The following is a 14941-nucleotide window of genomic DNA, read 5'->3' on the forward strand; positions in this document are numbered from 1 at the left end:
GGGGGGGACTAGTTGCAGTAATTGTGATATTTGTAGTTGTGAAAAAATATTGAAAGCATCTTCACAAGCCTCTGTTGTAGTGGGTGGTGGTGATTTTAGTCATAGGTTCTTTTTTAGCTTCTTACACAAAAATCATTTTTGATTAGGCAAGAAGCAATGCAAAACATGTAGTGATCCAAAACAGCCAATCATCATTCCCTGTTTGGAATGGTTTAAATAGGGATAAGCTTCTGCTTTGGGTAGAGGATGGGCTCCAGGTTAACCCCGCTTAATATGCCGCTATAGAACCAAATTACCAATAATGCACTTCCTGGCCTTTAAACTGGAAGAAGGGCCAATAATTTAGGTTTTCCTTCTGCTTCAGCCCCCTCACAATAATGGAGGGTCAGGAGAGGCAGATCCTGGTGGTGGGAGACTCCATCATCAGGCGGACTGACAGGGTAATCTGTCATCGGAACCGTGAGCGTCGAACAGTGTGCTGCCTGCATAAACAAAGCTAGCAGGGTTTTGTCCTGTATTAAGGGGGGATATGATCTCCATGTACAAAATGTTCAATGGTGGTAGCAACATTAGCGATAAACTGTTTAAAATTAACTCCATTACAAAAACTAGAGGCCACCACCTAATTGGTGGAAAAAAAATTCCAGCACAAGTGGCGCAGGGGGTTCTTTACAGTTAGAGCGGTTAGGGTCTGGAACTCACTGCCACTTTTGGATGATTTCTTAAGGGACCGCAATATACAGGGGTACAGGTACTCCTAGAATGAGATCCTAATAGGTTGGACTTGATGGACTAATGTCTTTATTCAACCTCAAATACTATGTAACTATGTAACAATAAAGGCAGGGTTCACAGCAGTCTTTTTTCAGTGTGTGTTAAAGTAGAAAGGTCGGGGAGGGATTGCCTTGTTATACAGTGCTTTATACAATGCTATACACAGTGCTGTATTGTTCTGCAATAGTATAAATTGAAATGTGGTAAACTCCATATTAGTTTGTATCACCCAATGTAAAATAAAATGCAAAATAATTAAGGTGTGGAGTCAAAATGGTAAATATTTAATTTATTATAATTTTGCTAGGGACTTTTTTTTATTTTGGGGTTTTGTGAACTTGACTGACACAGGCAAAATCGCCTTTTTCAGCAGATCAACCTTTATTTCCTATATTGCCATAGTTGATAATAAATGTAGCCAATCCCCTGTATTTATATTAGACAGTACAGCAAAAGGAGAGGCAGAAAAGGTGGGCTGAACCTTTGAGAGGCAGGGCACATCTGTCTTTTCTTTCTGCCAATAGGTGTACTATACAGTACATGATATACTTGAAACATTTGTAACCCCACTGCACCATCTCTATCAGCATCCTTGACTAGCATGGTGTCTATTCCTTAGCTGCTAGAACAGAAGAAAAAATGTCCCCTAATCAGCCCCATGTCCAGTGTCTCAATGCCAGCTTGTCAGACTGCTGGCTTTACAGTTGCCCCCTTCTGCCCCCTTCTGTGATTTATGTTCCATGCAGCTGCACAGTGGCAGGTACCCAGGCATCATTTTTTTGCTTATTCCTTCCCTCCTTATATGCCTTCCCTTAGCATATGGAAGATAATGTCATAGACTGTAACATGTTGTCATATAGCGTGTCACCTGGAGCGCAGCAGACAGATCCCCTTGCCGACATTCACGGCTTGCGCTCCAGAGTGGAACGCAACGTACAGAGTGCCCATCACCCAGCTCTGCCCACCAACGCGACTGCTCCGACAAATGCGGAAGAGGAGCTTAGCACGGCGTTCCACTAATTTAGAGTGTACGCCCTGCTAGCTCTATCCGCCTGACCCTGCAAACCAAGGAACCCGGGACCTCTCTCTCTTTAACCCCAACAGCCGCGGACACCGCCGACCCAGCCTGGGTCCTTCTAAAACCGCAAGTATCAGGAGTCTCTGTCTTACCTACCAACGCCAAATACCATGCAATCCTATGGACAGATGGTCCTTGTTTAAACACTGCTGGTATACTTCATTGAACTGCTGCATTATTACTTCACTTGATGCTTTCTTAAACATTGCTGGTATACTTCATTGAACTGCTACATTCAGGCCCGACGCTACTGCAAGGCAAGTCAGACGACCGCCTGAGGGCGCTGCAGGGTGAGGGCGGAAGTACTTGTCAAAATGCCCCGATGTTTGCGCTATGTTTTTTTTCTTTTCACTTACCTGGTCAGCGCTGGTCCAGTGGGAGGAGCTCCAGGTGGGGTCCTAATTTAGCTGGCCGGCGACTGCCAGAGGATCCCGACACGTGCGGCACCTCAGGCAGTCGCCGGGGGCGCAAAAATGCACCTTGCCTGTGTAGGCAAGAATCCTAGCACCGGCCCTGGCTACATTATCACTTGATGCTTGCTTAAACATTGCTGGTATACCAGTGGATCTAGAGATCCTGTAGCGGTGCAGGTGGCAGAGAGGTGGTGGAGGGAGGGAACCATTGCACCTGCGGCGGGGGGCTTCATTTAGCGCAGGAGAGCCCTCACTACCAACCAGAGCCCCCACTGACCACCAGGGTAAGGTGACCAGTTTTTTTTAAATCCAGGAACATTTTTAAGGGCTTGTCGGTGGATCCAGGCATCAGGTGATGCCTGAGGAGGGCTCATTCACACTGGAATCGGCCGGCACGTACAGCTCCGTGCTGTGTGCAAGGCCGTATCGGGCAGCTCCTGGGAAGGACAGGTGCTGCATGTGATTAGTACACAGCCCCCATTCTTCTCTATGGGACTACGTGGCCGTACGCCGTACGCCGCCCTGCGCTCACCCATCCTGTACATCGGTGCAGGTGAGCGTACCCGTATGCTGACAGGATGGATCCTGTCTGCGTCCGAGCAAGGAAACATGCACCCGTACGGACGTGCTGGGCGGGTGAGCGTAGGGGGGTGTACGGCTGCATACACCCATAGAGAAGGACAGGGGCTGCATACTAATCATACGCAGCACCTGTCCTTCCCGGGAGCTGCCCGATACGGCTGTGCACGCAGCACGGAGCTGTACGTGCCGGCCGATTCCAGTGTGAATGAGCCCTACATGTCCCCAGGAACATAAAATAAAACATTTTTGTTTTTTAATACTCACCTGATGCCTGGATCCACCGACAAGCCCAGCTTCCCGTCTCCCCCGCTGTCAGAAGCTGCCTACAGAGCGTGCTGGTTACTACTTAAACGGCCAAGCTGTGTGCAGCTTCTGAGAAGATACGCTATTAGCGTAGCGTGAGTGATGCAAAATGCGCAGCCGGCTTCCTCGCTATGCTAATAGCGTTTCTTCTCAGAAGCTGCACACAGCGCGCCGGTTTAGGCCCCGTTCACAAATAGCGACTTGTCGCGCGAGAAGTCGCCGGCCAATGCTATTCAATGGAGCTGCCTTAACTCCATGCCGCGCGTCGCTCGTTGCGGTCGCAAGTCGCTTCTACCGGACCCTTTTTTCGGCGGATTTTGCGCGATTTTGCTTTTTTTCTATGGAGCCCGACGGAGAAGGTCGCGCTACCGTCGCTGGATCGTCGCTGGAACGTCGCCTTGAAAGTCGCGCTATCCCGGCCGCTGCAAAGGTATGTCGCTATATGTGAACAGGGCCTCAGGTAGTAACCAGCACACTCTGTATGCAGTTTCTGACAGCGTGGGAGACAGGAGGCTGGGCTTGTCTGGATCCAGGGATCTACTTTATTTTCTGGCAGTGCCCCTCCCGAGAATAGACTCTGGATCCGCCCCTGTGGTATACTTAATTGAACTGCCGCATTATCATTTCACTTGATGCTTGCTTGATGCTTGCTGCTGCATTACTAAACTTCACTTGAGGACTGCCCTAGATTAATTAACATTAACCTTATAGTTAGGGAGAGGTGTATGATGTTAACAATTCCTAACTCTCTGAATTGAGTCTGAGAGAGCCGCCTGGGATACATACTGATTAACCTATAGACCCAAAACCTCACTACCCAGGTGGGTAAAAGTTAATGTTACAAAACTCCGCAGTTGAGATCCTAACCGTTGAATTAGGAGCGTTACATAGACACGTGGTCCAGCAAGCACAACAGTATGCTGCTGTTAGGCCCGGGGGGGGGGCAAGAAATAGTTTGCCCAGGGTCGACTCAGTATTAAAGACGCCCCTGATTATATCCATAACTGAAGACATGATGCTGAGCCATGCATGATTATGTTTGATTTTAATGACAACCGCTGACACAGTGTGGTTATTCAATAGCAGGAAGACGGTAGTTAGCTGTCTGTTTCAGTATACATAGCTGCTTGTGATATGTGAACAAGACCGATTAAAGAGAAAGCAAATCTATGCATTTGGAGAAATATGATAAGCTAAATCCTAGCTTAAAGCACATCTACATTTACTTAAAGGAGAACTATGAGATGAGTGATTTCCACTCATAGGCAGATAGGCAGAGCCAGCTGTCACTCACGCAGCTGGGCGGATCCCGACGTCCAGGTCGGGATCCGCTCTGGCTGCAGCGTCACAGTATACCGCGAGCTGTAGCTCGCGGTATACTGAGCTTAGGGTAATAAGTTTCTTTTTTAGTTTAACGTAAAACATGTAGTGATCCAAAACAGCCAATTATCTTTCATTGTTTGATGGTTAAATGGTTTAAATAGGGATGAGCTTTACTTTTGGGTAGAGCATGGACTCCAGGTGAACCTAGCCATGTGGCCATACGCCACTATAGCAACCAATTACTAATAATGCACTTCCTGGCCTTTGAACTGGAAGAAGGGTCAATAATAGAGGTTTTCATATGTTTCAGCCCCCTCACTATAAAAGGCAGGGTGCACAGCAGTCTTTCATCAGTGTGTGATAGATAGGGTTGCCACCTGTCCAGGATTCACCCGGACAGTTCAGGTTTTGAATGCTGTGTCCGGGTTTCATGGCAGCAGAAACCCGGACACAAGATGTCAGGCAGACAGGGGCAACCAAAATTAAGATAGGGGCTACTGCGATATTTACATATAAAAGGGTGGTGCTATTTACATATAAAAAAGCCACGACTCATTCTCACAACAAAAAATGTCCGTGCGTCGCTAGAGTGTTCGGGTTTCACTTGAAGAAAAGGTGGCAACCCTATTGATAGAGTAGGTAGGGAGAGCTGGCAGTGTTTGCCGGGAGAGAAAGCCATGTTATACAGTTCTATACTGTTTACAGTTGTGCGACATCTGATAGGTGAGCCATGGTTGGGGAAAGTCATCATGACTTTCCCCAATCATGGCTCTTCAGTGCACTGTGCCATGATTGGGCAAAGTCTTGCACCTGACCTGTGGTCAGGTGCAAGGCTTTAGCCAATCAGAGCTTCACAAGGCCCGCCGAACGCCCTTATAGTTCGTGTGTTCACTGAACACACAAACTAGCGATGTTCGAGTCAAACTCTTTGTCAACTCGAACATCTAGCCCAACACTAGTTATGACATTCTTCTGAGGTGCTTTACTTTGCCTTTTCCATTGACTTGTACTAGCAGAAAATCAGTTGTGATACAAACAAATATTTGGTTGCCCAAACTTTTATACAACTGTGCAGTAGGGTCCACTGTAAAACATGAATGACTATATGGTTACAAAGAATAAAGAAAATGCATACCTGCAATGCCACCTGCCAGCCACACAGAGAAAGCGCTTGGAGTGCTGTGATGTTCTAGTGTCAGCCACTTACAAATATATGTGTAGGGAATGAAGTATACGCAGTAACCTGGAACATCTCTGAGAATCATTGCTCCGGCTCCACGATACATTCCAGTGAAACCTTCCTTCCTCAATATGTAGTAAACACAATGTATTGGGCCTCTGTATGTTGTTTGATAATAAAGGAGTGATGTCTTCTGGTTAAGTGACAGTCCTTCTTAAACAAAGAAGAAAACATTAGTATAAAAAGTAAGAGATTTATTTGATGCAGTTGGTTGATGTTTTAGTACATGTTACAAAGAACACAAAGACTAAATTAAAACTTCCACATTTTACAACATATAAAAGGCATCTTTGCACCAAAGTTCCCATCAGTGCACCTGGGGAACCACTTCAGTCTCAGGTTAAAGCTGGCCATACACCTATAGATTATCTTGCTAGTCGTCCCCGCAGGCTCTCAAAATACCTGAACAAAGCCTGCATTCAATCAGATTGTTCAGGTATTTTGACAGCCAGCTGGGCCAACTAGCAAGATACTGAAGCTCGGCCTAGTGGTAGATTCCTCTATCCACACAGTTTAGCATAGATAGAGGAATCTGTTGCACTTTTTCCATCTGACCATAGAAAATCTGCAGATAATTTATAGGTGTATGACCAGCTTTACACTTACTAAAGGGCTCAAGCTTTCTTCCTTGGAGATCTGCCCCTAAACCTTTCACAAGCACTATCCAATGACAGCACCTCAAAGGCCAATACAAGAGCTTTCATCAGGATGAAGGAATTGAAAGCAGCAGGCTGGAGTTTCAAGCCAGAGAAGTTGATATTTGCAGACATCTTATTAAAGTAGACATTGTAGTAAAATGCATGGTCTGCTTATTAGATCAGGGTCTTCTCTCCCTGTATAAATCACTATAAATTAGAAGGGCAAAAATGTACCAGCAAGAAACCCTAACCCTAAGTATTTTGTATTACAGGGTGTTACGTCCTGGCAAATTTCCTGGTGAATTTCCTGGGGAACAATGAATACCCCAAATACCAGGGGAAGACAGTCCAGACCAGTGTAAGAGCATTTCCTCATGATATTTGGAATTCTCATTATTCCACCTGGAAGGATTGTGCTGTTACCCTCTCCTAGGTTCCATGGGTGGAAGACGGAGGTATCGTTAGTATATACAGGTGCAACTCGAAAAATTAGAATATCGTGCAAAAGTTCATTTATTTCACTAATGCAACTTAAAAGGTGAAACTAATATATGAGATAGACTCATTACATGCAAAGCAAGATAGTTCAAGCCGTGGTTTGTCATAATTGTGATGATTATGGCTTACAGCTCATGAAAACCCAGATCCACAATCTCAGAAATTTTTTGGCAGTGTGGGCAGGTGCCAAGTCCTGCTGGAATATGAAGTCAGCATCCCCTAGAGCTCGTCTGCGGAAGAAAGCATGAAGTGCTCCAAAATCTCCTGGAAGACGGCTAAGTTGCATTAGTGAAATAAATGAACTTTAGCACGATATTCTAATTTTTCGAGTTTAACCTGTATTATAGTATATAACATTTTTCTTCAGGTACATTATTACCATTCCAATATGTAGCAATTTATAAAGACGGAGGGGGCCCTGATCTAATAAGCATACCTGCTTTAGAAAGTTCTGCTACTTTATATACAGTATGTTGTACATTGTAAACCCTATTAGGTTTCCATCAAAAGTGATAACAAGGACTGAGTGGAATTATTAATGAATGTGACTGGTGGCTAACAAGCTGCAGATCACATCTATTTATAAAGTTCTTGCACTCCCCCACCCAGCTGCTGCAGGTTTGTTTACATTGCTTGCAATAAAATCAGCTCTCTTTCTTCCTGCTTGTCTCATTTCCATCTTTTTCAGGATGCTGAGCACTAAGATCAGTAAATATTACCATAATGTTTACCTGTCTCTTGCAGAGTAAAATTGAATCAAATGTGCTTATTCGTAATCACTTCTGAGTTTAGTGCTCTACTGGGTGCCAAGGGAGTAGAAGACTGAGGACTCTATGTTCTCAGTTTCTCTTTCCAGTATGAAGGGGATACATAGGGGGCCATCAAAGCGGATGCAATCCCAGTCTCACAGTGAAGAGAGATTTTCCAGCTCGCGGGATAACAATCAAAGTGCTGGTCAAATGAGAGTGATCGTCACCGTGGTCGGTTAACTCCACAGTTAATCATTTACACAAACAGTAACTGCCACCACGTTTTTGAGTGGCAACAGGCACCAGTTATAGTATCTGCTATAGCAATTCTGACCTTTACAAAACTTCTGCAATACTTATTGCCACAGCAGACCGGAATGAAACAGAGTTTACAATTTAGCAGTTTTCTTCAAGAGAAAAAAAACATCTTTAATTTCTGACTTAGGGCATTTAGAGATAAAGCTCAACAAAATTGACATATCATTTTATGAAAAATTCCATATTCCTCCGATATGTGCCTGGGGGTTCCCTAAAACTGCCTGTAAAGTGGCGGATCTGTATAATGTATAGAACCTGCTGCAGCAAAAAGTGACATTTATAAAGAAAAAAATATATTTAAATTGCCGGTAATTGGTTTTCCCTTAAAGGAGAACTATGAGGTGAGTGCTTTTCACTCACCTCATTAGTTCTAGCCGACCTGTGACAATGAGACTGTCACAGGTCGGCTCAGTAGATCAGGAGGTGAGCGAACACATACCGGCGTTCGCTCACCTCTCGATCCTGTCATGGCACTCTGCCGTGACAGGGGAGGGGCTGGATTCCGCTCCGATCCGCCAGTGCTGACTGGCGGAACGGACGGGGGAGGGGGCGGATACAGCTGGCTCTGCCTCTGGATAGGCAGAGCCAGCTGTTAGTCACGCAGCTGGGCGGATCCAGACATAATTGTCGGGATCCGCTTCAGCTGCGGCGTCTCAGTATACCACGAGCAGCAGCTCGTGGTATACTGGGACGTCTCAGTATACCGCGAGCCACAGCTCACGGTATACTGAGCCTAGGGTGACAGGAGGACGCTAGTTTGTGTCCTCCCGTTACCCTAAGGAGAACTATGGGGAAAAGACTTAACCCCATAGTTCTCCTTTAATCTTGTAAGCAACTGCTTGTGGAGGCAGCCTGTATGAAGGGGCCACATTTAAGGACACTTGGAACAAGGTTACAGATTTTTAAAGATAAATTCTGGTGCCTCTATTGCAGGTGTTGAATGAAAGTAACAATAGGTGCTTTAAAACTGGGCCTTTAGCTTTGGTGGTGCCTCCACACTTTAAACCCTTACAGTTACTCTTGGTGAGCTCAGGAATGGACCCTGCTGTAAAAAAATCAAATTATATGCACACAATTATATATCACACAGGTGCCCAAAAAAAAAATGGGCCTTGGGTGTTGGTGTTGTCTGCACACTGTAACCCCTCACCCTGCTTTAACATTTTTTAAATTACATGCACCTGTCACAAGCGGGTGTGGAAAAATTGGGCCATTGGTGGTGCCTGAACACTGACAGTTACAGTTACTTTTGGCAAGCGCAGGGATGGCCCTGCTGTAAAAAATAAAAAATAAATATTGCAAGAAATTGAAATTATAAGCACCTGTCACATGCAGGTGCGGAAAAATTGGGCCTTGGGTGTTGGTGGTGCACTAAACCAAAAACAGTACTTAAAGATAGAATAATCACCCACAAAGTTAGGCAGCCCAGGCAGTCTTCCAGAGATCCCAGATCTCTGACAAATTTAATCGTTTACATCTGCTTCAGGGGATTGATAGCTGCTGCTGATCCAGGACTGATTCATTTTGATAAATGTCAGCCGGTCAACAGAGTTTGTGTACAGATGCACTCTTTTTCTGTCACAAAACCTCCTGCAGCACTGAATGTCCGTTCGGAATGCATGCTGGATGCAGGGCAGCCCTGTATCTCCATTGCATATTGGGTAAGTTCTGGCCAGTGATCCATTCTCAAGACCCAGTAAGCCAGTGGATCGTTCGCTGGAAAGCTCTTCATGTCTGCTCTTGCCCTTAGGTAATCCTGCACCATATGATGCAGACACTGCAGATGGGTGCCTAAAGCTAACAGCCCTGGGAGCTAAGGACTAAATATTTTTTTAAAGACATCAGTCAGGGGGCTCCCTTCCTTTGACCAACCGACACCTCAGAAATACCTCCCTTATGAAATGGTAACCTACCAGTGTCTAGAAAGGTGTTACACAAGTTTCGCTTCAACGCGTCCACAAGTTTCATCCTGCGCTCCTCCTGTGTGTGCAGGATGAGCTCTGCAACTTTACGCTTGTAACATGGATCATGAAGGGTCGACAACTAAAAATGATTCCTCTCCTTGATACCAGGAATCCTCGGGTCGTTTTGCAGGCTTTGCAGAATAAGGGAGCCCATGCACTGTAAGTTTGAGGAGGCATGAGAATCAGAGTCTTCAGGGTCACTGAAGATAACGCTATCATGAACTACCTCCTCCCTGCCACGTACTACTCCCTGGATTTCTGGGGACAGAAAACCCTCCCTTGAGAACTGCCGTAAGTCATTTTCTGCTTCAATGCTTCCAAAGCTGCCATAATCCTCCTCCTCCTCGTGTGTGTTCTGCTGCCGCGCAGGAATGGTTTTTGCATAAAGGGGGCCTTGAGAGGAAAGGAAATCCTCCTCTTCCTCCCGCTGTTCTGCCTCAAGTGCCCTATCCATAATTCCATGTAGAGTATGCTCCAGCAGGAACACAAGAGGGATGGTGTCACTGATGCATGCATTGTCACGGGTCACCATCCTTGTCGCCTTCTCAAATGGTGACAGTACAGTGCATGCATCCTTTATCACCAGCCACTGGCGTGGGGGGAAAAAAAGCCAAGGTCCCCTGAGCCTGTTCTTGTGCCATACTCACACTGGTACTCGTTGATGGCCCTCTGCTGCAACCACTGCAGCATTGCCAAAGTGGAGTTCCACCTGGTGGGCATGTCACAAATGAGACTGTTTGTGGGCAGGTTGAATTCCCGTTGAATTTCAGCCAGACGAACACTGGCTGGGTATGAGTGCCTGAAATGGTTACAGACTTTTCTGGCCTACCCCAGAAGATCTTGCAGCCCTGGGTACCTGTTTAAGAAATGCTGCACCACCAAATTGAGGATGTGTGCCAAGCATGGTACATGTGTTAACTTTCCCTGTTGAAGAGCGGAAAGAAGGTTGCTGCCATTGTCACATACAACCATTCCTGGCTCAAGCTGCCATGGCATTAACCACCTCTGGGCCTGCCCCTGCAGAGCTGAAAGAATCTCTGTGGCTAAGGCCCCTAGATAAACCAGCTGAAGCACTGCATGTCATCTTTTAGCCTGACCTGTTGCGTAGCCCCTTGAAAGCTTAGGGAGAACTGGTGGTTCACAGGACAATTAGGCAGAAGAGGCCATCATGGAGGATGAAGAGGAGGGACTGGAGCAGACAGATCTCATATCATCACCACCAGCTTTTTGGAGGAGTGGTGGCTAAACAAGCTCCAGCACTGAGCCCTAGACCACGAGTCAGTGGAAATGTGGACCTTGCTGCTGACTGCCTTGTCCAACGATGGTATAGACCTGGAATGGACTTACGTGAAAATAAATTGCATTTGGGAACCTGCCACTGTGGTACAGCACATTCTGCAAATTCACGGAAGGGGGCAGAGTCCACCATATGGAAAGGCAGCAGTTGTAAAGCTAGCAATTTGGCCAAGCTGGCATTTAGACGCTAAGCATGTGGATGGCTCGGACAATATATTTTTTTTTGCTGCAGCAGCTAGGGCAGTGAAATTTGACTCCTAAAATCTACAGCTGGTGGGCTGCTGGCAGATTTTGCGCAAGGACCTGTGACAGCCATTGCTATACCATCATCCCTCTCAGTGATGGCTTTTGACATGGCATGATCCTAATAGGTTGGACTTGATGGACTAATGTCTTTATTCAACCTCAAATACTATGTAACTATGTAACTATGATCTATAGTGGGGTGAAGAGATGACAGATGAGGTGCGAGGAGAAGTGTGGACCTTTTTCTGGTGCCCTTGCCAACAGGCTGCATGGCAGGTGTCAGATGTCTTTTCAAGCACATGGCACCCAAGTGGCTGATGTTTTTGCCACGCTTGATCCGCTTGAGAAAGAGATTGCAAACAATGCTGCGGTCTGCTGTACATGTGCTGAAAAGCTCTCACACAGCTGAGTTCTTGGAAGTGAGCTGGCAGAACAACAGTGCCCTGCACCTGTGCAGCACTGCCATCTGATGCAATAGTGTGACTGCTCTTATGGCTGCCCCTGGAAGACATCCTGCCTCATTGGGGTAGTGCCTCATCCTCACTTTCCTCCTCTCTTCTATCAGGCACCCAAGTAGAGTCAGTGACCTCCTCCTCATTATCATCATCATCATCATCATCCCCCTCTGTCCTCGTCACTGAAGCCAACCTGGCAGACTGCCGATTTGTTGTCCATCATTGGCACCCTCTCTCTAGGCTCATGTTACACCCTTCCTCAACCTCAGAACCAACATCAGGCCATTGTAATTGCTGTGCAACCTCCAGCAGCATGTGACTGACACTATGTTCAAATAATTTAGTTGACTCCTCCGTGCATGATGGGGAGGCTACAGCAGGAGTAGCTGTGGACAAGGAGACAGAATAGGTCACTTTGGCAGCTGTGGTGGAATGTGAACTAGCATGAGCGTGGGTGACAGAGGATGAGGATGATGAGGAGGATGAGGATGGCTTAGTTATCCACTCCACCACCTCTTCTGTATGTTGTGATGAAGAACAAGGCCAGCACCATCTTCTGCAGGCAGGCAAGTCTGCCTGTCCACGACCAGCACTTTTGCCTCCGAACACAAAGGCTGCTTGCCCTCTTTTAGCTGCATGGGAGTGTCTGCCTCTCCTTGTTGGCCTTTCAGATATGATGCGGATTTCAATAGACTGCAAAATAGACTGCTATAATAGACTGACTGCTATAATAGACTGACTGCTATAATAGACTTCAATTATAGACTGCTATAATAGACTGCCATAGACTTTATCTCTTTTTAACTCCAGCTACGGTGTAAGCAGCCTTATATACTGTGGTGCTGGGGCTTAGCTGTGAGCCATGATTGGGCAAAGTCATCATTACTCATGGCTCTTGCAGAGCACTGTGCCATGTTTGGGCAAGTCTTGCACCTGACCTTTGGTCAGGTGCAAGGCTTTAACCAATCAGTGCTTCACTAGGCACTGTGCGGTGTGCAGCTTCATACACTCTAGAGGGGGTATGTTTGGGGGAGCCAATGATGGAGAAAGAGCTGGGTGTTCTGGTAGATCATAGACTCAATAATAGCAGGCAATGTCAAGCTGCAGTTTCTAAAGCAAGCAAAATACTTTCTTGTATTACAAGGGACTCCAGAGATAGAGACATAATCATGCCCCTGTACAAAGCATTAGTAAGACCTCATCTGGAATATGCAGTTCAGTTTTGGGCACCAGTTTACAAAAAGGATATTGTGGAACTGGAGAAAGTGCAGAGAAGGGCAACTAAATTCATAAAAGGCATGGAGTAGCTCAGCTATGAGGAAAGATTAGCTGACCTGAATTTGTTCTCTCTGGAGAAGAGGCAATTAAGGGGGGACATGATCACTATGAATAAATATATAAATGGTCCATATAGTGAGGTTGGTGCCAAATTATTCACTTTAAGGTCACTGCAAAGGACAAGGGGGCGCTCTTTGCGTCTGGAGGAAAAGAGGTTTAACATTTGCATACGGAAAGGATTCTTCACAGTTAGAGCTGTGAAAATGTGGAATAGACTCCTCCAGGAGCTAGTTCTAGCTAGCTCAGTTAATTGTATAAAAACAAAATCTGGATGTATTCCTAAATGCACAGAATATTACTGGATATTGACTTCTTATAGATATATTAGGCACCAGAGATTGTTGATCCAGGGAATATCCGATTGCCTTATGGGATCAGGAAGGATTTTTTTCCCATGATTGGAGCAAATTGAACCATGTTTTTAAAGGTTTTTTTTGCCTTCCTCTGGATCAACAGTGGGCAATTGTGGGCATAGCTTTCTGTTTAAGCTTTTTTTCCCCATATCTCTATAGGTTGAAGTCGATGGACATGTGTCTTTATTCAACCTGACTAACTATGTAACCCCTCCAATGGTGTCACCTGTGTGTGGCCCGCACCCCCCTTGAGACGCCGCTGACTCCAGGATAAGCAAATATTATCTAAATACAAAAGGCATGTGCTTTCCTTTGTGCAGGAGCTTCCTGTGATAAAGGCCAGTCATTATTCCTCCATCTCCTTGTACAGGGTGACCGGGACTTGTATCTGCCCCTCTCTTGTAGTTTGTTGCAGGCAGACTGTAGTGTGTGGGGTCTGCTGGTTCCTCTCACAGCTCTGCTCTATGCACATGTTATGTTTAGCACAGTGTTGCAAAGACATTCTGACCGCACATTAGTTGATTTGTAGGGTTGATTTACTAAATTCTCCTTTGAGTAAGGGTGTAAAGTAGCTTGCAGAGGGTTAAAGCTAATTACCAGCCAGTTATTGATTTTAATTTTTGTTTTATAATACTAGAAATAATGAAGATGAGTTAACATTTCTGTCAGGTCAACATTTGTGAGACCGCACTTGTAATTTTTTCCCTCATGCCTTACAATTCATTGGTTAAGGGAAGGGGGTGGCGAGTGAGGGAGCGCTATGGTCACTGGGAGAGGAAGGCAGAGAAAGGTACAGTCAACAACAAAAACATTACTTTCGAGCTGTATATACAAATAGGTCAAACTACTCTAAACTATTCTGTTGATTTTTCAGTGTTTTGTCGGTGATAATCTGAAAGGATGTAAATTGTGAGATTATAGATCAAGGTCCCACATTTATGATTAACAGGAGTGTACAGGCAGTCCCCGGGTTACATACAAGATAGGGACTGTAGGTTTGTACTTAAGTTAAATTTGTATGCAAGTCAGAACAGGTACATTTTTTTAAGTGTAACTCCAGCCAAAAAAACATTTTTTAGTTTTGGATAGCATAGGGAAGGGTCACGTTTGTTTTGCTGTCTGTTCCTTTTGTTCAGAAGATTACAATATAACAAAAACATTTTTTTTATTTAAAATGACACACCAAAAAAAGTATTTTTCTATTTTTAATTTTATTTTATAAACTTTATTTTTTTTATTTGTTTGCATTTTTAATTTGTATTTATTAAACTTTTTCTTTTACATTTTTTGTCATTTTAATTTTACTTTTTAAAACTTTTTTTAATTATTTTTTTTATTTTAATGCTCTGAGCAATAGCCAGCCTGCCATTGGA

General features: G+C 45.1%; 1 protein-coding gene across 1 annotated transcript in view; it reads right to left on the bottom strand.

Moving 5' to 3' along the window:
- Nucleotides 1–14941, bottom strand: part of SLC25A48 (solute carrier family 25 member 48) — a 59438-nt gene that overhangs the window by 15924 nt on the left and 28573 nt on the right. The window contains exon 5 of the mRNA XM_018573563.1: nt 5609–5866. Coding sequence (XP_018429065.1) covers nt 5609–5866 — 258 coding nt within the window. The remainder of the gene's footprint in view (nt 1–5608; nt 5867–14941) is intronic.

Source organism: Nanorana parkeri, unplaced genomic scaffold (assembly GCF_000935625.1).
Source record: "Nanorana parkeri isolate BGI_ZX_2015 unplaced genomic scaffold, ASM93562v1 scaffold2427, whole genome shotgun sequence".
Taxonomy (NCBI): Eukaryota; Metazoa; Chordata; class Amphibia; order Anura; family Dicroglossidae; genus Nanorana; species Nanorana parkeri.